Source organism: Pieris brassicae, chromosome 5 (genome assembly GCF_905147105.1).
Source record: "Pieris brassicae chromosome 5, ilPieBrab1.1, whole genome shotgun sequence".
NCBI lineage: Eukaryota > Metazoa > Arthropoda > Insecta > Lepidoptera > Pieridae > Pieris > Pieris brassicae.
Window position 1 is genome coordinate 984,970 of NC_059669.1, and position 24,838 is coordinate 1,009,807.

At 31.7% G+C, this 24,838-nt stretch overlaps 1 protein-coding gene across 3 annotated transcripts in view; it reads right to left on the reverse strand.

Moving 5' to 3' along the window:
- LOC123709733 (adenylate cyclase type 2) overlaps nucleotides 1-24,838 on the reverse strand; it is a 149,433-nt gene that overhangs the window by 95,155 nt on the left and 29,440 nt on the right. For 2 of the 3 annotated variants that reach the window (XM_045661258.1, XM_045661256.1), the window contains exons 2-3: nucleotides 9,214-9,362; nucleotides 2,391-2,597 (exon numbers count right to left, since the gene is read on the reverse strand). In XM_045661258.1, coding sequence (XP_045517214.1) covers nucleotides 2,391-2,597; nucleotides 9,214-9,362 — 356 coding nt within the window. Of the gene's footprint in view, nucleotides 1-2,390; nucleotides 2,598-9,213; nucleotides 9,363-16,789; nucleotides 16,916-24,838 lie in introns of those variants that run through there. The other variant, XM_045661257.1, reaches the window with a different exon arrangement.

The window sequence follows — 24,838 nt, forward strand, 5'->3', positions numbered from 1 at the left end:
ACAAGCTGCACTTGCGCAGCCGGGCCCGACACATACTAACGGATCTGGACGATCCAATTACCGTAGGAAACGCTAAATTAAAAGCCGCCCGCGCGGCCAATAATAATAATAATAATAAAAATACACTTATTAGGGTAAAAAACCGCCTTCACCGAGGAAGGCGAGGGCTTTTACTTCGCACTTCGCTCACTCCAGTGAGCTTCCGTCCCGGCCTTCAGGTGATTGACCACCCCGCGACGGCCCAAACAGAGGTTCGAGTCTGACAGGAGACGCCCTTGCGCTAGCCGCGGGATAAAATGCCATTATGGCCGAGCTACGCTCGCCAAAACAGCCCGAGCTGAGCTGTAAAGGCCCTTAAGGCCAACAGCGAGATTCCATTAAAAAAAAAAGCGCACCCGGGTTAATCACTAAAATTTAAAGTGAATATTGAATCAGTGAAGAAAAGTGTAAACAAAAGTGCCTTACTGAAGTCATTCGACAACAAGTAACCAATAGTATGTCTAACGCAATGACTCATCAGTACCAATCTAGTGGATATTATGAAAAAGATACAGGATACGTAAGCATGCGTAAGTCAGGCACAGCAGGCTGATCACCTATTTGCTTATTACATTGACAAATGGTGATGAACTAGATATAAAAATCTGAGATGAGGGAGACCTAAAAACTGGATGATTTTAATTTTCATTGATAATATATTCTCAGTAGAAATAGCTCTTGAGGTATTTATAACGTTATTATCAAATGCCGATGATAGTTTTTACATTGAATTTTCATTTTCCATGATTTTCTACACTAAACAGTTGCCCGAGCTTACAGCACTTAAACATAGCGATAAGGTATGCAAATTTTATCTAATTATGCAGAGTCAGCGTCGTACCCCACGCGAATTTTCTTAAAAACGAAAATGCTCTTATTAAACCCGGTTGCCTAATGAGAAATGTAATTATTATTTTAAACGTTTAAATTCTAGTGATATTGGGCTATTTCATTATTTGAATTATAACTTAATATATCATTTTTTTAAATACCTTTACTTGAGAAGAAAAACGAGAGGATGCTTACAGGAATTCTGAAGAAGATGAAGTAGAAGAGATAGCGGGAAAAGATTGGAAAACAGTAGCAAAGATGAGAGATAAATGGAAGAATTTTGAGAAGGCTTTCACTCCGTTGTAGGTCGTCTACTAATATTAAATATAATAAGATAAACTTAATGTAATCGTTAAAGTATTCGAATACAAGCTATTTTTATTGTAAACCTCTATAAATTATGGTAAAATGTTTAAAGAATCAAAAGAGAATTTAAACTAAGCTTCTCACAAGCTCCAAAAAGATTTTTGAAGTTATACGTCCTTTAGCCCGTTATGGAAAAATGATAGGAGTACGCGCACACCGTCACAAAAAACCGACACCATGAAGTTGTCTATAGTCAACATGTTTTTGTGATATTTAAATAAACTTTATTTAACTAGATAATACGTCATAATAAAACTTTTAATTTATTAATTACCATTTTTTTATTGTTAGTGTCGTTTTTTCAAAAGATAAAAGATTTTTATCTTGTTTCGCCAATTATGTAATATGTATATAATGTATAACTACTAACATAAGTACACACAAGTTTTTTGTATAAAATTATGTGAATATAGTAACAATGTGCAATGAAAATTATTTATTTCACGTTATTTTATACTTAATACTAGGTGTTTATTAAAGAATAATTTTATATCAAAATCGTTATTGAATTTTTAAGGTCTTGAAGAAATTATACACAAATCTAACAATAAGATCTGTAAAACCTTTACTTTCCATAAAATAACATTATTTGATATACATTTGAAGTAGGAGTAATGTCATATGAATTTGCTATTAATTCTGTATAAACTTTTTATACTATTTAAGAAAGTACTTTTAATATAACGCAATACTTTAATTTGTGTACATCAATTGAATTTAAATTCATCTGGAGTTTTAAATTTTATAATAATGGGAACCGAAACTTATTCAGACATTAACTGTGTTCATTCAACTTCTTTTCATTCTGAGGCAATACGAAAATTGCTGAGTCAGATTTTAATGTCAAAATCTTTAAAAAAAAACTGATTTTTAGACCATAACATTTAATATCCAGTTAATTGGAGTTAGAACACGACTCCAATTAATAATTTCAATTGACGCTACATAAGTTTAAAATTTAACACCTCGTAGTATAGTCGTAATATAGTGTACACGACGAGATTACAAGGCACAGGTAACAAACAAGTACTTAACAATGATTTAAATATGTAATTAATAAGCAAAAGGATTCGATTAAAAAATAGTATTTTTAAAATCAAGAACAATGTGTGTGGTTGTGTGTTATTTAAAACTTAAAAACTATTTGAACTCACCAAAATTAATGCAAAGAGTGGCAATGGCGCATGATGAGTTGCCATCAGTGTACCAGCTCCCAGGCTTATTGTGACTAAGACGGAGCCAGTCAGCGCGAAGGTCTCCCATTCACCCGCCGCTGGTAATAACGCGAGCGCCAATACCGATAACAGTATAAAGGAAATCACTGACAACGATGTTATTGATGTTACTTGGGTTGAGAGTTCCTGAAACAAATAATTTCTATGTATTTTTGACCGTACCGGATCCAAACAGCGTGTAACCCTCGTATAATATCGAAGACATGCTGCCAGCACTAGGAGTGCTCTGTTTTTGCTCTGTCTTTAGTCCATTTGTATTTAGTAGATAAATGAAAATTTTCGTAAGTAATTTAAATAAAAATCTTTTATGAATTAGCATAAATAATTCTTAAAAATATAATGAAATAGACGCGGCTGTTTTTTATTTTGTATAATATCTTAGTCATAGTAGCAAAAAAGGTCTGACACAATAAAAAATAATTGTTTCAAATAGCATAATATAACATTAAGAAAACACTTTTTAAACGGATTAAAGAATTGATTGAAACTTATAAATATTTACATAATTTAAAATTTAAAATTTTCCGACGTTTCGCGTGCTTTACAGCGTTTGGTCACGGTGACTGAAGACAAAAGGTGTTGAATGTCAAAAGTATCACAGCTGTAGAGAAAGTTGTGTTATCTGTATTTATTTCCCCGGAGTTGATAATGACTAAAAGATGACGGGTTTTTTGCAGAAATGACTCACGGTGTCCTCTATTTTCGCGGATTGTTTGTCTTGGGGTTTTAATTTGGATATTATTGGATCCCAGGTGTTTGATAAATTTAGGCCGTCTTCTCTATTGACATTGGGTTGTTTTTATATTTCAATGGCTTCGCGTACCAATGTTGGGAATAATCTTTTTTGTTTCGCAAGTACTTTCGGTTGGTCAAAGCGTATGTAGTAATTAGACCTATCTAGTGTGTGTTCACAGACTACATAGCTTCAATCCGTTTAAAAATTGTTTTCTTAATGTGTAAAGCTATGTTAATAAAAGACAATACAATATAACATCTTAATATATATAAATCTCCTGTCACGATGTTTGTCCGCGATGGACTCCTAAACTACTTAACCGATTTAAAATTAAATTGGCACACCGTGAGTAGTATGGTCCAACTTAAGAGATAGGATAGCTTAGATCTTTAATTATAGTCGCAATTTTATTTTATTGCAAATTATTTGTCTATAATTAATTAACGGTCACAATTATCTGTTAACTCCAAAAGATTCTAACAGATGTCGATACTTTTCGACTGGATTGAGTAAGTAATTAATAGATGGCACTGCTATGGTAAACTGACAAACGTATCATATAAGATACAATTCAATATCATGATTACCACGTGTTATTGAGCCTAAAGTATAAATTAAATTTATTTTGTAGTAAACGAAATACCGTGAAATTCAATTATTTCTACTTTACGTTAGCATAGCCAACCACGTGTTACTTAGACCGAAGTGTAAATCAAATTCAAATTATAGTGACGATAATACAGTGAAATTATTCTTTCGTGTCACGGTAATAAGGCTAACTAAAACCACATTAAGGAGAAACGAAGTTCGCGGGGGTAGCTAGTTAATTAATTTATTTTTAAAATTATCATTCACATTAACAACATAACTATTTCTCAAACACTTTTATTCAATTGAATTATTTTTAAACATGACATTACAATAAAGAGTATCCATGGACACGTTTTGCTAGACTTAATTTGGGATACAATTTTTTTCCCAAACGCTACAAAGGGAACAATTAAATTGCAAATTCAGACTACCCACGAGACCTTTTATATGTTAAATAGTGCGTTTTGCTTGCAACATTTGCATACTCTAACATTAATTTATATTTTATGCAAAGCTCTATTATTCAATGTACTTAGGATGTTATATGAGATGAACTAATAGTAGTCCCTTTTTCATCACATTTACATAGAATATAAATTATATCGAGCCGTGTTTGCCTAGTGGCTTCAGCGCGACTCCCATCCCTGAGGTCGTAGGTTCGATCACCGACTTTGCACCAATGGACTCAAAAAGTCGACGGCATGCGTCAGGCACAGGAGGCTGGTCACCTACTTGCCTATTAGATTAATAAATAATCATGAAACAGATACAAAAATCTGAGGCACAGATCTAAAATGGTTGTAGCACTAAAATTTTTTTATAAATAAGATTTAACGACAAGATATTCTACTAAAGGCACAGCAACAAAAAAAACGCATGGTTTTCCTAATAAACACTTGTTTGTGGTGAGGAATTATATATATTATCTCGTGAGTATTGCTATTCTATTAATCCATATCCATGAAACCGATGCAGAAATGGTTATGGATTGGAGTGCCACTGGATAAATGAATTTTGTAATAGAAAGACCGCTTTGTCCAATTGTATTATTCAATTCAAGTCATTCAGTTTTGGCACAACTATCATTGGCATAATTTCTGGCTTGTAATTGGTTAGGGCAGTAAGGTACTCGTATATAGAGTTTATCTTTCGCTCAATACTGCTATACTCTAGAATCTCAAATTAACATTGAAAATATAGATATAATTTCCGCCCTTTGCTTGTTACCTTATGTAACTTTTTACATGTATGTTTTAAGTAACGAAGTAAAAAAAATAATTTAGACATAATATTTTATTTATTTATTTACACTGCGTTAGATTTATAGAAAAACAAATAACATAATAAACATTATAAGGCACACAACGGGCGGCCTTATCGCCAACAAGCGATCTTTCAAACAACCCTAGTAAGAAAAAACTAAAAAATAAATATGATAGGTATAGTACAAGAAGTGCATAATCAAATCTTATAAAAAAATATAGATTAATCTTAATCTAAAATAATGCAAAAAAAAAATCAGTCAATGATTTATTATGACTTTCGTTGTGTTCAACACCAAAGCTACGATAGGCTGCGATTAGCGATTCTTAATGAAGCCCCATCTCGTGCCACTATTTACAATTGGTTTAACAAGTTTAAGCGTGGACGTAGCTATCTCAATGCTGATCCGCGTGAGGGACGTCTATTAACAGCGACTACTGAAGATAACACCAGTGCTGTGCGACGCATTATAGAGGAAGATAAGAGAGTGACCTATCAGCAGATACGGGCAAGCCTAGGCATTGGTATGAGTCAAGTTCAAAAAATATTACACGAGCATTTAGGCGTCAGGAAGCTTTGAACCAGATGGATTCCCCATACCTTAACCGACGACCAGAAACACCTTTGCATGAACTGGTGAATATTTGACTATGGCAGATGTCGAGATCATCCGAAATACAGTCCTGACCTGGCACCCTGCGACTTTCATTTATTCCTAAGAACTAAAGCAAAAAATCGAGATATTCGCTTTACAAGCCCTGAAGATGCGGTAAAAACGTACGAAAATGCCATAGAAAAGACCCCTAAGCAAGAATGGGCCCACTGCTTTTCTCAGTGGTTCCATCGAATGTGACGATGCGTAGAGAGGAACGGAGATTACTTCGAAAAACAATAGAAATATTGGCAACTTTCTACATTAAGCCGGTTTTAATTTTTTTAACATTTTCAGTGTTACCTAGGTATTTGTGCCCTTTATATACTTTTTACATTTATCATTGCCTGAGAACAGAAACTCATTTGAAATAATGAGATTTTTATATAATTAAACCTCAAGAGACATAACAGGATAGTTAAAGTAATATCCGTTTGGGACTATTTGACGATTAAACGCCCAGCAGCTGTCCGTTTGAACCTTTGTTCTTAGTAATAAATTCCATACGAATTAGATGTAAGCCCATTTCTCGTTTCCTTCGGGCGTTTTAACTAAATGATTACTACATGAAATTAATTGTATTATGTCAGAAATATAATATTATGTATAACACGACTGTTATATTTGAGAGAACATGTTAATTATGAACGATATTGCGCTGCCTATAAGCATGCCTGATCTTCGTCTTATAGAGTATAAAAATATTATTTGATACAAAACTTACAAAGAAACATTTAATTTTAAATAATTAAAATATTAGATTACTAAAATTGATTAAGTTCAAGCCCTCTCATTGTATATTTTACTAAAAAAAATAAGACATGAACGCGAAATTATCACGTTATTTAGGTGTCAAGCGTGCCCAGGGAGACGTTGCGAGATATTTTTGGCTTAATTAATAATAATAAATAATTTAAATATATACCCTAAAGTTCAGACAACTAACTCAAACTGTACTTAAAATCAGACTTACTGTAGTATTACTGTTCATAATTTGATACTAAACCCTCTAACTGTCAGTCCCAAGTGACAATCCAGGAGCAATAAGCACGAAGAGCCTTTGCAATCGTATTGCACAAAGAAAACTGAGCTCTAATCTCATGAACATGTCTTTGAAATTACTTTAACTTCAGGCATTCGGACTTATTCTCAGTGATTAATTAATTTGAGATACAACCTTACAGGTGTAATATCCTTTGATAAAATAAGATAAAGCTTATCTCTTGGAATACTCATAAAAAGTAATGAATTTACTACACGAGTACAAGTTCAGGTTAATTGTTTCTAACACCATAAAACTACAATATTTTTAATAAAAACGGTGAGAAAGCCATGATGACGCTACAAGCTACGTTTTTGTACTAAATGTCCACTGTAAATGTAAATAAGTTTTATTAGGCAAATATTGTTTTTTGTTATTATTATTATTATATTTGTTACTTTAGGTAGGATCCGTTTATCAGGCTTAAAACCCCAAAGTGCCAGCAGTTATCGCCCGAGGCAGGACACGGTAACAGCGTAGCCTTGTCCTCATCCCGCCATGCGTCAGCCGTTGAAGTTACGGCCCCCAACGGCCATTAATGATATGGAATGGACCTTGACACAGCAAATGCCATACTGACCCTGGTTTGTACATAAGGATTACAAAACGCGCCTTGGGGTAGAGCGACGGTATTCCCTCTATGGATCTCTTCACCTCTTCTTTTTGGGGTATGATGGTCTTTCAGAATTGCTGGAAGATTTCGACCCTCATGCGATGACTGTCCGTACTTTTAACTGTTCTCACTGTGTGCACATGGGCCTAAGCCAAGTGAACACGGTTTTTAATAAACGTTAATATAGAATTGATTGGACGTCTAATCCCTCTGTTTTGTAAGATTATTATAATAGTATATAGAAGTCTCTATATAAATAATTTACATGAAGTTTTGTTTCAGAGGCATGCACTTAACGTTCCAGGTGCTAGATATTTCGTATAGATTTCTGGCATAATCTCATCCCTAAGTGGTTTAGGTGCGCCTATAATGCAATTTACTATACATGCATAACTGCATACCTTTAGCTAAATAATGAACTTGAGACAATATTCAACAAGATATTAACATGATAAAATTAAAATTGGCTTTATTCGAGTACTACACATCACTAAGTCTATGTCATTTATGTTTTAGACTAGTTGTCGACCTCAGACGGAGTGAAGGTCTTATGCAAATTCTTCCACTTATCTATTCCTCGCGACACTTTCCCTTGTTCCATCATCCCAAGTTTCTGGTGGGCGTCCTATCTTTCCACTGGGCAATTCCAAGTAACTTCTTAACCTAATTGTCATCACCAATTCGAACAATGTAACCAGCCCATGTCATTAACATGATACAAAATAATTTGTTAGTTTCGTTAAATGAGAAACATACTCAGAAGTGCAAATCTCCTATCACACTGCACACCTGCAACGTCTGCAATAATCATGCCAGTGCGATTTTAATCTATATCAGTAATATCTATTACGGAAAAACTCGACTGGCTTCCACATAATACTTCACGTCAATTAGACTTAAAAACTTAGGTTAAATATGAAGTTGGATTCTGGGTAAAGTTAGTTGAAGGGATGGTGAGCCATCTCTGCAAGTACTGGACCCAATCTCCTAATGGCCGGTCTGTGAAGTGTTTACAAACTAACAATGGGTGTGGAGAGGCGGATGCAACCACCGCATCGCATGTTGGCAAGCAGATAAGGTTCTGCTGTAACCACATCCCTCCTAAGGCCATTGTTAGTGGCGCCTTGGAGTTTTATTGGATATGCACAATTGTGGGTCCCGCATTAAGCAGTCGCGCCGAGGTACTGTATGCGCAATGCATTTCCCTAAGTAAAAAAATGATAATTTGGATTTAAAATAAAATAAAAGCATTCAATGTGGAAAAAAGTACATGTTAAAATATTACAGGAAACTATTTAAAAATGACGTTGCACTTTAAGCTAAATGTGTTAAACATGAAAGCCTTTTAACCTGTCATAGCCAATAACGGAGAAATAAATTATAAATTTTCATATTACTTTATCCGTAATAGTCCAATTTGTTAACCGAAAGTTAAACAATATAATGAATACATAATAATTTTATATTTAAACGTAGGCCGTGTCTTATAATTCGTAGCCCTTGGCTATCCCTCGTAGCCAGGCAGCTACATCGTAGCATTACCGCGATCCAACACGTTGATTAAATTATTTAAGCCTAATATTATAAAAAGCAATATCATTATTATTTGAGTTTTGTAAAGGTTGTGATTACTTCTATAAAAAGAATTAATGTTTACGCGTGGACAAAATACACAAGTTTTGGATTAGTCAAAAATAAAGGGTTTTACACAATGTGTATAAGTCAAACATCATCAAGTACAAAATTTGATTACATTGCCAACCAAACAAGAATGTTTTTCAGGGGTTCAATTATAAGCCCAATGCCTCTTTACGGAACTATAATTTACCATTCAATATTACTTACTTGTGAATGTAGAACACAGACAGCACACAATAGCACTAGCGTACACAGTAATGTGACGCAGAGTGCTGACACGAACAGAGCATGCTTCAATCTGACACAATATCGCCTGTACAGCGCTTCAAGTTCCAACTCTGTTCCCTCCTCTTCCTCTGTAAACAAAAAGTTATATAAACATTGATTTCATTTACTCGAATATATATTCATATAGGAAACGTAGACACGTTACGGCCAGTAGCGGATTTACCAGCAGGCTGAGTACGCTGGAGCCAAGGGCGGCAGATTTTTTGGGCGATCTACATTTGCCGTATCAAACTTCCACATTCTAGAGTAAAACCGCTAGCTTTCTGCCCTTCATCTGCGCTTCCCAGCCTCTGTCTACACTTTATATAAGTCAAAAGAGCTAAATTGCAGAAAATATATTTCCCTCTTTCCCAACTATACATGTCAGTCCTACTACGAGGCTATGAACTGGATGGTTTGTGGTCTAAAACCCAAAAATTCTTTTACGTCCAATTATAGTTTGTTAGATCGTAAAAATAACCTAGGACGTGACAATTGTAGAGGCGAGAACGGCACAAACGTCACAGCCTCTACTTTAAAAATTGATAAATCCACCACTGGTGACGGTCCAGAAAAAGATTTTTTGCCATTGCCAGAAGGCTCGCAAGTGCATTGCCAGCCTTTCAATAATTGGTATCTCTCTTTTTTGAAGGATCCTAAGTCGAATTGGTTAAGAAATACTTCAGTGGGCAGCTAGTTCCACATAGTGGTGGTGCGTGGCAAAAACTGCCTTAGAAAACGCATGGTATTTTGTATTGTTAGCAGGTTAGAGGTTTCGCGTTAGACGGGTTTTACAATATCTATTAACAACTATCCATATTTAATGTCACTAAAATATCGTTAGAATATTTAAACACAAAAACATTAGTTTTATTGTTATATAATGATTTTATATACCTAAAAACTAAAACTAATTTATAATAGCTTGGCACAGCTCAATGTATCTTTTCACTCCATACGATAGTACGTTACACAACGTATTGCATAATATTCTACAAACGTGATAATATATATTCTATAAGGGACAACATTTAGAATTTCAACTTCCTTTACTACTAGACAATAAAGACTTATTACCCGTTTATTCACGTAACGCAAAGGGAACATGAAACCATATTATATGAGACAGCAAGTATGTTGTAAATACCAAGAAAGCGATCTTATTCAAGCCAAAGGCAGGCATATGGCATTAAATTTGCGCAATATTACATTCTTGCTTTTGTTTAATATCCACAAAAATGTCTACAATACCATCAATTTTATTTTACGATCCAAAACAACATTTATTACAATTATAGACCGCAATTTAATAACTTTCTTATTTACTAGAAGTTAAACGCCGTTGATAGTATATATATATATCAATTTAAAAAATTATAAGACCATACAAAAAACAATCAAACAATAAAATTTATAAGCTCTTTCACAATTACTTAAAACATAAAAAGACTAATGGATTACATAAAATTAGCCACACAATTCGCGCCGAAGAAATTTGGGACCATTTTTTAAATGTAATTCGCTGTTGGCCTTAAGGGCCTTGACAGCACAGCTCAGGCTGTTTTAACGAGCGTAGCTCTGCCGGAATCGGAGTTTTCCACCTCGGGCCGTCGCGGGGTGGTCAATACCCTGAAGGTACCCGGTTTTTTACCGTAATCTAATTTTGACAGTGAGTGACCCATTCTGTCCAGTATACCGTACTCCAACGCATCAGTTGAGATTTTACAGCATATAATGTTATAAAAGAGGATTCATATTTTTGTATGCATTCAATGACTCGAAAAATTGTTTCAATTCGTCAAAACTACATTATCCCTAAGTAGGTTTTATTACGGTAAAGAAATAATATTTATTTATGTCGTAATCATACAGCTAACAAAAAATATAGATAACAACAAACAATTACACTGAAAATATAGCCAGAGGTCGAATACATTTCACTACAGAATGGTTCAAAAATCTACAAAAGGAAATAAAAAATATTCAATATATTTAACTAAGTGGTACCCAATTTGGCTGTGTTATGTGATGGTCTAAAATCGAGGGTAAGTACGAGGAGGTTTATATGTGGGGTATGCTCATGATGCAGTTGATTTTGCGCTATGGATATTCTTAATACTCCTTTTAACCAAATTCTGCTATAGCTTAAATAAGTCAGGCTTAAAATTGATCGTATTATAAATTAGCTATTAGTATAAATCACTACAGATTTCTACAAACAATTTTCTATTGTTAATGTTATTATATTTACCGAATAGTCTAAGCGACAAAAATATAATGAGATATATATTTAATTTTTCAATTTAAATTAACACTTGTTGACTACAACTTACACTTAAACCTAATATATGAATCTTATTGACAAAATATTTCTAACTTTCTGCGGGTAACAAATATTTGAAAGTGAATTTGGGAATTGGGACACCGACGGCAAAAACTCACCGCAAAGGTATGATTAAATTCACATAAATGTTACGATTTAGGAAAATATAAGTTCGAAAAGAAATCTAAAGAAATAAAAAACTTTATAACTAAAATAAGGTATATTATGATCTTTAGACAAACTTAAATATAATGTCGGGGAATGCTCGGATTATATGGAAATGGTCTGATCGAGTCAATTGACGGTTCATTATTATTGTTAATTTGGTTAATCATAGAGATTCCTTCTATTATTTTTAATAACATAATTTATTTTATTATTATTTCATTGTTTTAAATATTGTTTCGAATATTGTTGAATGAGATTGACTTTGGACAGTGCATTCAGAGAACGCAGGATACTCCTGATTGAGTATTCAGTCACATTGTGGTGATGAGACGTTGGACCGACTGAGGTCTATGTCATTTGTAGTCGAGTAGATTGTAATTAAAGCGTTGCTCTTTATAATTAAAGCTAAAAGTTTAATTTTTAATGTTAAAAGGAATCAATTAAAATTAAAATACGATAGTTGGTCGTGTCTTTTATGCTCACACTTTACCCATGAGGCCCTCTAAGCCCACTAATGATGATGTCAATATGGATCGATTGACGATATATATCCCTGACATCAGATGTCTGCTTTAAAAAGCTTCAATTCTATATCATTACTCATCAAACGGAAACTTTTTAAAATGTTTTCTAATTAAATATATCCAGTGGTACTCACGGATAATGTAGCATTATAAAAGGGAGTGACTTAGAGTTTAATCAAAACATATTGGCAAACTTTTATTAATATATAAAGTCAAACTTAAGATAGAACATCGTAACATACGAATGTCAAACCCGAGGGTTAAGGAAATCCCATAATAATTCTAAAGTATATTAAAAGCTGAGCCGGTAAAAACACATTGTCCCCAAGGGCGCATTCGTCAATAAACCAGCTATATAAATTACTGCCTTGCCACCGTTTACTGCTTTGTGGTCTATTATCACGATTGAATTATTTTATTACTCCAACAGTTATAGACTTTCGTTAATTGTTTATTGTAGTTTTAGTTAATGGAAAATCATTAATTGGAAGCTATAAAAGAAATGTGTTACTACTGTACATTTGTATATTAGTCAGTTATTCATTAAGTAGGATGACTTTAAGAACTTCGTAATTATTGTATCTGATGAGTTTTCTTAAGTTTTTTAATAGCCTTTAAACTCAAGATTAGGAAGAGAGAAGGTGCAGTTGTATTAAGCACAAAATCTTTAAAATATTACATAGACATTTCGAAAGTAAAACAATAAATTTCATTTACACTTACGAAATTTATTTATTTATAAGTTGTAAAACAATTTGTATGCATAAATTTACAAGAAAATATGACATCACAAAGTTTACACACATACACATGAAATTTTTTTTAACAATTAACCACAAAATATAGTAAATAAAACAATACAAAAAATAACAACAATAGCTAAAACTAAATAGAACCTCAAAACTCAACAACAACAACCCATGGTTTAATAAAACTATAAATTTGATTGTACATGACGCGTTCAAACACAATCCTAAGCAAGTGTTTAGAATACAAATTTGCCTATAGTTGTATTCGTTATATTTGTCTCCGGATTTATGTACTCGTATTACATGTGCTGTTTTTCATAGATGAAGAAGACTCCAATGATAAAGATTTATTGTAAACAATATATGTATTTAAATTAATTAAATCCAAAATATATCAATCGAATATACACTATTTACAATTTTCTTAACCGAGATGGTAATATTAATTAAAAATTAATAAAAAGAAATTAAAACAAATTTAATAAGTTTTGTCCCAGTGGCAGTATCTCTTTAACGCTGACAGAATGTAAACATTTGTTAACGGTAGTGAGAGAGCACCATACCACAATTTTGCGAAGTGTGACGTTACTCCATCTAGGCCGGACACTTTATTTGGATTTAACGACTTTAGAATTTTAAAAATGGCCATATTGAAGTGATAAAACCCGGCCTTATGAGTTATGAGTAGAACAATATGTCTTTGTTATTGTTTCGACCCCACGTGTGTCCGTTGACACGTAACTTTGACAGTGCAATTGTCTCAAGGTGAAAATAGTTGCTATTGAATTACGTTGGCACACAACCAAGGTATGAATGGTTAGTACGTGTGGCATGCGATTATGAACTAACACATGTTGATTTTAATAGTTTTAATAGCTTGGCCTTAGTATTATTCCTTGTTTAGTCAAAACCGGCTGCAAAATTAAATTAATTTGTGTTACATATAGTAATAATCATTTTGTTATATAAATTTTTTAGTTTTTAATATCATTAATTCATATCTGAGCTGTACATAAATAAATACAATAATGACTTTTAAAAGTTGATAATTACAGGTATCAAGCTGTACGGTTCCTGGTTCATCAGGGTGTTTTAAATAATAGAGGATTTCAGTTTTACTTTATATTAACCACTCACGTACAACAGTTATGCGAAATAATAAAATTTTGATTGCTATGAAACGAATGAATGCAATGTAACAGTTGAAAAGAGTGCCTACGCCTGGCTATGCTCTCGCGTAACTCCCATTATTTAGGAAATCGCCACTCTTATAAAACTAAGAAAGCCTGATTGAGAAAATGTTACATCCTTGGCTCGTACAGTACCTGTGGCAGTGATTCGAAATATGCAATTATTTAGCCATAACCAGAGCCGTCGCCTCCAATAGTTAGCCTCAATATTTTTTCTGATACTATGGTAATATAGACCCATTTTACAATTCTGCACATTTTGTACTGTACTATTGTAAACTTTGTGTCTTTGTGTTCTAAAAAAGAAACGCTCCGTTTTAACGACGTTGCTGTTTCACAGACGGAATAAAATATTCAAGACCCTGTTAGGTTTAGCAGTTTCAAGAGACAACTCTTTTTATTTGTACTGCTATATCTGGTAGAGTAAGTTAAAACAGCATCGAAGCATAGTGTTATTCCAAATTCGATTCAAATGAATGTTTAATAATTCTTGTGACAGGATAAAGACATGTTTTATTGTTTTAATTACTTGTAATTGAATTAAGCAACCCTAAACATTAAATTAATTATTTTAAATATAAACACGAAGATGTTATTTGAAATATATACTTAAGAATGAAAACTTCTATGTTAATTGTAGGTATATAATTATCGTATGGAACTTCCAGTTATAACCAAAAACTCGAACTCAAACTCAAAATAACTTTATTCATATAGGTAATCAAGTATACTTATGAACGTCAACAGAAAAGATGTTAAATTGATTCTAAATTTACATTAACTATCAGTTCGCAAGTCAAGGGCGTAGAGCGGAAAAGAAGAAGTGGCAAGAAACTTTCCGCCACTCTTTTTAATCGCTAAGTTTTGAGTCATATAAATTGTTAGAACTGCAGCAAATCATACCAAGGATTAGGATCATTGAAATAATCGTCAAATTATATTATAAATTACAGCTTCAGCTTTATTGATGAAATTATGTTTAACGACAGTTTTGAATTTGAGATTATCTAATTTCGTTTGTGAGTTTGTTGTAAAAACGAATACAATTTCCATATAAGGATAATTAAACCGTACTCAAACAGTCTGTGTTTGAGTTATGATAACTGAAACATTTTTTATCCAAATTTATAGATAGACAATTTACTTTTATCAAGTCCTTCAAAGGCATATTTACAAAGCGTAGAAGTGTACAAAAAAAATCTTTCTTGTTTATCACGTCATATAAAGATTTAATAGAAATGATTTGGGATAATAGAAAATGCTAAGTATTACCCGTAATTTTATGATCTCTCTTACAAAATCACCATCTTAAGTATAAGCGATGAAGGAATAATGTGGGTTATTATGAAAAGGTCCATGGATCTAAAATTATAGCAAGCATACTAACAAAGATCTCAAGTAGATCTTGAAAAAATGAGGGTCGTATAACCGTCGTATACATTGTATTATGACGTTAGATATTTTTTTTTTTCATTGAAACATTTCCGAACCAATTTGACTTAGGGTCCTTCAAAACAAGAGCGTACTAATTATGAAAAATGCGCACTTCCAGGCCCTCTGGCTTTGAGAGTGTCCATGGGCGGCTGTATCACTGAACATCAGGCCTCATGCACGTTTGCCCTTGCTCTATAAATAAAAAAAATATATAGCGAATCCTCTTCATTTACTCAGAAACGCAATTAATCATAAATAAATATTGCACTACAATCTATGTCAAGATTATTGTATCTTTTTACGTGTAAAGAAATATTTGGCACCGCAAGTAGTTAAAAAATACTCTTTATTAATGGGTATTGTTTTACTTTACTGGGGTTTTAAATTCCCTTTAACATAAAGAGAGAGATTTTTTGTCCAGCTATACGTGTTATCAATTAAAGAAAACATAACGGAACTAGATGTTTTTTGTGTTATTATCTCCATAATTTCTCCCCTCACACTTTAAAATCGATTATTGTTTAATTTTTTAATTTAATTATTATATTTTTTTAGTATTTTGTTTTTGTTTAATATTTGTATGATCTCTACGTGCATGTCATGTTTGCCTTTAAGTGCTTGTCACTATCAAAATTATATTTTGTGTTTATTTTAGCAATGTATCAGAGTGAACGTTGGTAAGCTTTTATCAATAAAAATAAAATAAAGCATATTATATAGTTACTTATTACTACAATAACAAAAATAAAACTACATAGTTATCTTATTCATTCTATAATTTATGTAAGTATTAATATTTATCTGCATGTGCTCGGGGTTTAATTAAATAATAATTTTAAATATAAACACAAAGACGTTATTTGAAATACATATTTCAAAATGAAAACGTCAACGTTTTATGTAGGTTTATAACTATCCTATGGAACTTCTAGTTGTAACCTTTACATAACTTATCATAAAGTTAATAAACTGAGAATATTCATTCAAATGGACTTGTGACGCAATAGAAAATTTTAATTCAACAAAATTCACATCGAATTGTATACTTCCTTTGGGGTTTTAAAAATGGGCCGTTAGTTGCCCTAATTGTTAAATCGTTTCGACTGAAGGATTTATTTATGATCTTACCTTGCACAATCTCATCCTCATTTTCGATCATTATTCTAAAATTATACAGAATCCATTCGACGTTAAATAACACCCCACATTTTAATGAAACAAACTTATTTTATTCTTTAACTACGCGAAATTTTGGAGGGAAAATTCGTTACCACAGACACAACTTTCCTCGTTGACAGTTCGACGCATACTGATTTCCCGTTTTCCAATTTCGAAGTTTGCAATTTTCATCGCCAAAGGAATTGTTTCGTATACGAGATTCTTGGATAATGATGTGGAATTTTAACATCGCCTAGATACTTCAAATACTGTATATGGTATATATGTATATATCGAAGCGTATTTAAAAGAAACGTTGTGTTTTTATTTGTGTACTATTTTCGGATACTTACAACTTATAAGCTTCATTAGTTTAACTTACGACTTTTACTAGAAAGAGTTTGATCGTAAGAGTTTAATCCTATTTATGGAATAACTTTGTTTTTTAAAATAAAATAAATCAGAGGCACTACAACTTTTTTAGGTCTGGGCCTCAGATTTCTGTATCATAAAAAAATAAAATAAAGTATATTTTTAAACGGAATATAAGATACAGGTATCACATATTCTAAGTCATTAAATTTGTATCGGTAGACATACCTATTCATCGGCACGGAAGACATAGGGCCAACAGAAAAAAGCCGACGTAAAAAACTGTACTGTTTCATGGGTCTCATAATCAACTGTGAAATTAATAGGAAAGAACGTGATCAGCCTCCTGTGCCTGACACACGTCGACGACTTTTTGGGTCTAAGGCAAGCCGGTTTTCGGTAAACCGTTCGAGCGAATCTGAAATGCGCAAATAGAAAGAAAGTATATTGGAACACAACTGGGGGTTGAACCTACGGCCTCAGGGATGACAGTCACACGCGCCACTAGGCCAATACACTTTACATTTTAACTGGTTCTATTCCTGATTGTTAAAATAAATAATATTTCCTTTGAATACATTTTCTTATTTTTTCAATAACAATTAGACCTTTTACTAAAAATACAATACCTTTCCTAAGTTTGTGGGTGTGACTTATATTGATTACCATAACATCAAGTCCTGCCCTTGTCCTATAAATTATATTCGAAATAATGTGATCCTTGAAACTCTCGCCATTCGGTATAACTTTTTAAACCTATCACGTAATAAAAAAATTTAAAAAAAAATATGTTAATTACATATTTTTTTTTAATTCGCGAATATATTTAAAGCTAGTCTTTATTATAAATTGATTTTCCTAATATTTTGGAAAAGTTTTTGCATTTATTTAAAATATTAACTTAGTTTACTTACACTCTATTTGTCGTTTTATAATAACGACCAAGGAGGCTTTTTAATCAAAATAAAAAGAAAAACTTTTACATTAACTGTAATAACAACCACCTATTTTTTTATTAGTTGAAAAAATACTTGCTGCATAACACGGGTAAGACTCGTATATAAAGTGTAAACTAAATCCTTTACTTTTGTATATTCCAATAGTGATAATCTGTCTCTAAATTTAACATTAAACATTTATGTAATACAAAACCACCTAGGATAAGCTACAGACTCGAGCTGAATGTGAACGAAGTCTTAAATAACAAAGTGCTTTTCACGTATGAACTGAGTGTAGGCACTTTAAAGTTTCATGATAATTTAAAACTATTTGGTATGCCAAATTTGTGATCTTTGTTCTATATTATATATTTTATATATTGATATATTTAATGTGACTAAACAATGCTTTAAAAAATATTTAAAAAACCCTGGTATCTTTTATCAATAATGGCTTTGTTATGTTATGTTATGGCTTCCTTTATATTATATATTTATTATAATCATCAATGAATCTTAGAACTTATAATTTAGAATTTAGTATGAATTTGTACTTTGTTATATTGTTGTATAAATAGGTAAAACTGTGCTTTATGTTTATGTTTGAATGTGTATTCCGTTTTTGGCTTTTGTGTATAATGTAATTGTTTGAATATTGTTTAATGAGTAGCTGTAGAAATACTTTATTAAAAAATTAAAATTATCACATACATTATCAATAATCTTCACAGAACCAGTGATGATCTATGTACTTGACAATTGCTCGTACGGTAAGGATAAATACCGTTACAAAACTAGCATGTTTGAGACACAAAAATCGACGGCATGACGGCAAGAAAATAATGATCTGACAAGAGACCAAGCCCCATAGAACCATCACTGGAGTATTTCCTGCTTAAAAATATAAAATAATATGCATTAAAACTACAAAACAAATCTCAGAATGAATTTTTGTCACATTATTTAAGAGAAAATATACAATAACTGTACTCCACATTTCATTCAGTCTAAATTCTACATTCTGTATTACGCTTTATTGAAAAACTAAACTTATAATTAAAAAAAAACTACTTAACATGGATGATGGTGAAGGTCGAAGACACGCTTTTACGATTTTGGTGTTTTAAAAAAAGGGCTGGTCAGTGGGCTGGTAAATGATAGTTAATATTGAGAGAGGTGTATGGAATAAGGAGCGTAGCAGTCTTTTATGCTTACCCAAAAAATAGGTGAAACTAACTTTAAATAAAATATGTAAAAACATGTCTGTGTACGTAACGTAGACGCGTTAGCAGTTAGACTTCTTTGGCGTAACATGATGAAAATGAAAATCTTTTTAAAAATTTTATCTTTCGCCTTAGAAATTAAGCCTTATCTTTGTAGAAAATACGACACTAACAATAGAAAAAGGTATATTTAATAAATGGAAAGTTTTATAATAACGTATTATCTAGTTAAATAATTTTTATTTAAATAACATAAAAAAATATTTCTACATAATTAAAGAAATAGACATTTTTAAAATGTTGACTATGCTAACTTCAGGGTGTCGGTTTTTTGTGACTGTATGCGGGTGTCAGTTTGCGTCACAAAAACCCACACAAAACGCGCACATCGTTAAAATTATTCTCATCATTTTATCCTTACGTGCCAAAAGAAGTAGACTTAAAAAAAACATAAAATATTATATTGAATTCTACTTAGATGGCTACACAAGTCAAAATTGTTGAGTATATTGTATAATACGACAACCTGGTATGGATATATATTAAAGTCTAAGCGAAAAGCTTTTATAGAAACATTCCTTTCTTTCATTTCAATCATTGCTAAATTAAAAAATGTAATAAAAGAAATATGCAACTGTTTAACGAGAAAGATAAAACGAATGAAAGGAATGATTGTTGTATCGTTGAAGTTTATCGTTTGCTACGACTATTCATATGTCTTTGATCTAAGAAAGCTTGCTTAGAAATAGAATTACAGTTATTACTAAATGTAAATAGACTTTATCAAATATATTTCTAGAAATACATAATAGTAAAAGATATACAATTGTCGCATAAATCCTCTACATTGGCCGAATTTCAGCAATCAGCTGACTTCTCTAACCTCACATAGTATTGTCTTTGGTTAACATGGCTTTTCTTTTACACATTGAAAGAAAAATTATTTACATAATTTTAAATTTCCCGACGTTTCGCGGGCTTTACAGCGTGCGTGGTCACGTAAATAATTTTAAGTTTATAATAATACAAATAGCTTTAATCCGGTTAAAAAATTGTTTTCTAATCTAACATGTTGTTTTTTATGGATAATATATGAATTTCCTTGATATGGATTTCCACCAAACTTTCGTACATAGGAATTCAAATTGATTAACAACCGGAGTTCAAACCAAGACGCAAGGATCGTGCCTCTATTGAGTTCATTTATTATAATAACCGTATGATGTACGGTTAATATTAAAGTAGAGTTTAAACACATACGAAAATGTATATGTAATTAATATTTTGTATTAAAAGCATCTAATATTCATTTGTTTAATTTTTTATCTAAGTATATCTGGAAGGTATCAGTTTCCTTCAATTACGTGATTGTATACGCCAAAATCCATGTAAAAAATGAGACTTTCAGAAGTGCTTTTAAGTTCTCGAATTCTTAATACCTCGTATTAGAAAACAAAGAAGTATATATGAAAGCTTAAAGACCTGAAGCTGACAGACAGAAACAAAGTCAAAGTAATGAGTTTCGAAACTTTGTCTATTTATCTGTCTATATGATGCCAATGATTTTAAAACTTTAAGACATTACCGCGGATATCTGTAATGATCATTACTGTAAGACTTTGTGGGTGAAAGTTATCAGCTAATTAAAACTTGAAATAATAAAGAATACATTTTAGCAGAAATTTGTTGGTTTATAGTAAATATTTGGCCGTAATAAACACGATTCGGTATTTAAATACTGTAGTAAGCTTTTCGTATTGAGCGTTATTAAACGATGTTATGAAAAAAGTCAATATTAATGACGTTTATTTCTCCAAAAACGCACTTGGAACCGTTTTATAATTGAGATATTCAGAGACGGTAAGCTAAAAACGTAAATAATTCTATAAAGCTTTTTATAAATTCTAGTTTTTCGATTGACGTTTATTTTTCCGGAAACGCATTTGCAACCGTTTTATTTTGGAGATGTTCAGAGACGGTAAGCAATAATGTTAATAATTCAATAAAGCTTTTTATAATTTTTAATGATCTTAAGCTTTGAGATTGATTTGCTCCAGTTCAAACAATTTGTATGACTTAAAACTTAGCGATTAAAAAGAGTGGCGGAGAGTTTCTTGCCAGTTCTTCTTGCCCGCTCTACGCCCTTGACTTGCGAATTGGTGGTAAATGTAAATTTAGAATTAATTTAACATTTTTCTGTTGACATTCATAAGTGATGGTTACCATTATGAAAAATTTTTTTTTGCTATTTTTGCCAATTCAAGCGATCCAAGTGCTCGTTTGATCTCGTCCCATAAAAATGAGTGATTATCCATTCATGATTCATTTTTTTTTGCAGAATAGACTTGACGTTGATGCTCCCTGATATAGTGGTGGTTTATAACTCAGAAGACGTGTTAAAGACAAGATTCACATACTTTTATACCGCCAATTCCGTACATTATATCTATCTTACAGCGTAAACACAATGACAGACGTAACCTAAAGATTACTAGATAATAAGAGTTCCATCACACTCATTAAGTTTTTATGAATATGTGTCTGTAGAAGCGATGTCGCAAACTTGGAATTAAGTACTACAAAAATCAATATTTAAAATCATAATTGCTATTAAAGTTACAATATATCCTTAAAGGTTTTAGAATGTTAACTCACATACTAATTTAAATAAGTTTTACTAATTAGACAAAAAGTATGGCCTTTACGTTATATTAATGTTTTTATGTCTAAAGTATTTAACGTAAGCACGTTCAAGTTTGATTGTACACTAAAATAATTTACTTTTACTATTCATTAAAAAATATTTATATATTCTCAATTAGAATCAGAATTATAAATTAATATTTGCAGTGCAACTCATATGTAATGCAACTTATATATGCCTTATACGCTATGTATTACGCTTCTCCAATAAGCATGTCACAGCTCATCCTTTTTAGACAATTCGTTTGTTTCATATTCTATTGTATTGCATTGTAATTTATAAACTATTAGTTTATTTTTTTAAACTTTTTTACATTTATTTTAAATTCAGTTCAATAATTCTATAATTTGTTGTTACTTTACCCTTATTATTTATTTTATTAAGCTTTTTCCTATCTTAAAATACCAGATAAGGCCACCCGTGGCAACTCAAATAATTTATGTTATTTGTATTCATTTTTATGTAACAAAGTAATTACGTGCAATTTTAATCGTTTGAATGGTTTGATTGTTATAAATTTACAGTTTATATGTCACTGGCCTTAGAATATATATATGTGTTAATGATTTAAATATGTTCGACGTCCTGGTGGATAGAAAAACTGTGTACAGTTTGTGTTTCCACCACACCAACTTCCTTTATATTAAGAACATTTATACAATAAATAAATAAAAAAACAAGGTGAACAACCCACAAATGATAAACACATGAGTAGTAAATCATAAGTTCATTATTTTAGGCAACGAATCTATTGTTTGATTAATATACTGTCAGGCTACATGGGTTTTGTTTCATTTGCGTGTAAACAGTTTGCTTAGGAATTATTTTATTAAATGTAATACAGTACTTTAAATTAGTATATATTTATATTTATAACAGGATAAACATTAATTATCCAGAGCTTGATATTTTCGGTAGTGGGTAGATCAATTTAAAAAAAAACATTGTTAATTTCCTATCGCAAACTTAATCCCTTGTTAAAATCAAAATTTGGAAGTTTAATATTTTTATTTTTGTAACATTTATGTTTACCATAATGGTCATGTATTTTAGAATAGATATCTTATAACATATACTGTAGATGTAGCATTATATATGATGTGGTGTAGCCATCACCAGACACTAATTTGGACCTTTGATGTAGGCCAGAAGACGGGTTGTGTTGAAAGTTTTATTAGGATTACGCCGCAACCATTTGCAATTATTCTCGACGTATTGATATACATCCTAAGCCACGCAGTCTCCTTTCTACGGTTTGATCCCCTTCCCTTATAAATTCTATTGTACCCAATATGTACGGTTAAGATGGCGACAACGGTGACGGTACCATACAACCCTAACAAAGACAGAGAAAAATTTAAAGTTAAAAATACTTGCATTCCGACCGAAAAACGAACTAACACTCACACTCTAATTACTTTAGAATACACCTAATAACTGCTGGGCTACGACACAATTTCTATAAAGTATGGTAAGTAGGTAATAATTCTTCTCTGAGTCTGTCACTATCTGTTGACGTTTGACTCAGTTTTTCAGTTCAGACTAAGTTTCCTTGCGGTTTTGTTATTCATCGCTACTTTCGTACACCTTAGAGTCGAGGGTCGTAAAGTAACAGTGGTCAGAAAGCATAAACGCAAATTTATTAATTTAAATATTGTGTTAAAATAGAATTCAATATACAACAAAACAGCTTATTTAAAGCACCCAATTGCCAAAATACCTAATTATTATATTGCATGCGTGGTCAATAAAATCCTTACAATAAGCATCTCGCATGACGTGTGCAAGGTGAACTAATGAAGTCTTACGCTCACGCAAATTTTATTGTAATTGCTGACAGATCAATAAATTACAATAACATGTGTAAATGCCAAGACAGCCGAATATCTAAGCTAAACCAATTTAACGCCAACATTTCGTAGTAAATTAACGAAACCACATTTTATGTTATATACTGAGGCGAGACGTGTAAATTAGTCTGTATCGTCATATGGTTATATATTTAACAAATTACATTGCTATGTAATTTTCTAATACGACGGTATAGTTAAGCCAACTTTGGGTCGAATATATAACGTTGGTCGTAGATAATATCATTGAGTCACTTAGAGGGCTGTTTCTTAAATATTAATTTTGATAATTATTACACTGATAAATAACTTTTGAAACGTATATCCGATTTCAATAATTCAAAAAGTTTCTTAAGGGTAGTCCCTGAGTGCATATTTTGAAGTGAAAAGTTCTTTAGCATCGAAAAAGCGACAGTAAAAAGAGACACATAAAGTCAGATTAGGATTAAGATTTAACGTGGGAGAAAATGAGAATCCTTATATAGTTTATAAACTTTAAATTAGTGTGTCTTCATTTTCTAATTAATTCAAAAAAAAATCTTAGATGTGCAAAAATTTTATTCAATGAAATTTATCAATTTTATTTACATTTCATTAATTTTAAAAACTTTTTGAAATAAAAACTTCTTACTGCAATCTAAATCACATAATCATTAAGGTTTTCATCAAAATTAATAAATGATATTAAACTTAACAATTAAAATCGTCTCATTATCTTGAAACCGACAATTTTGAAGGTTTCACTTCTACCACGTACCCCACACTAGGATTCCCTGTGTTGTCTCTTTATATTAACATATAAACTGTATTTACCTTTATGATATCTACATAACACAAATATATATGTATATTTTGCACAATTAGAATATTTTCAATGTTAAATTGCAAACATGTTTATTATTGTGACAGAAATGTATTAATTTGTAGATAAT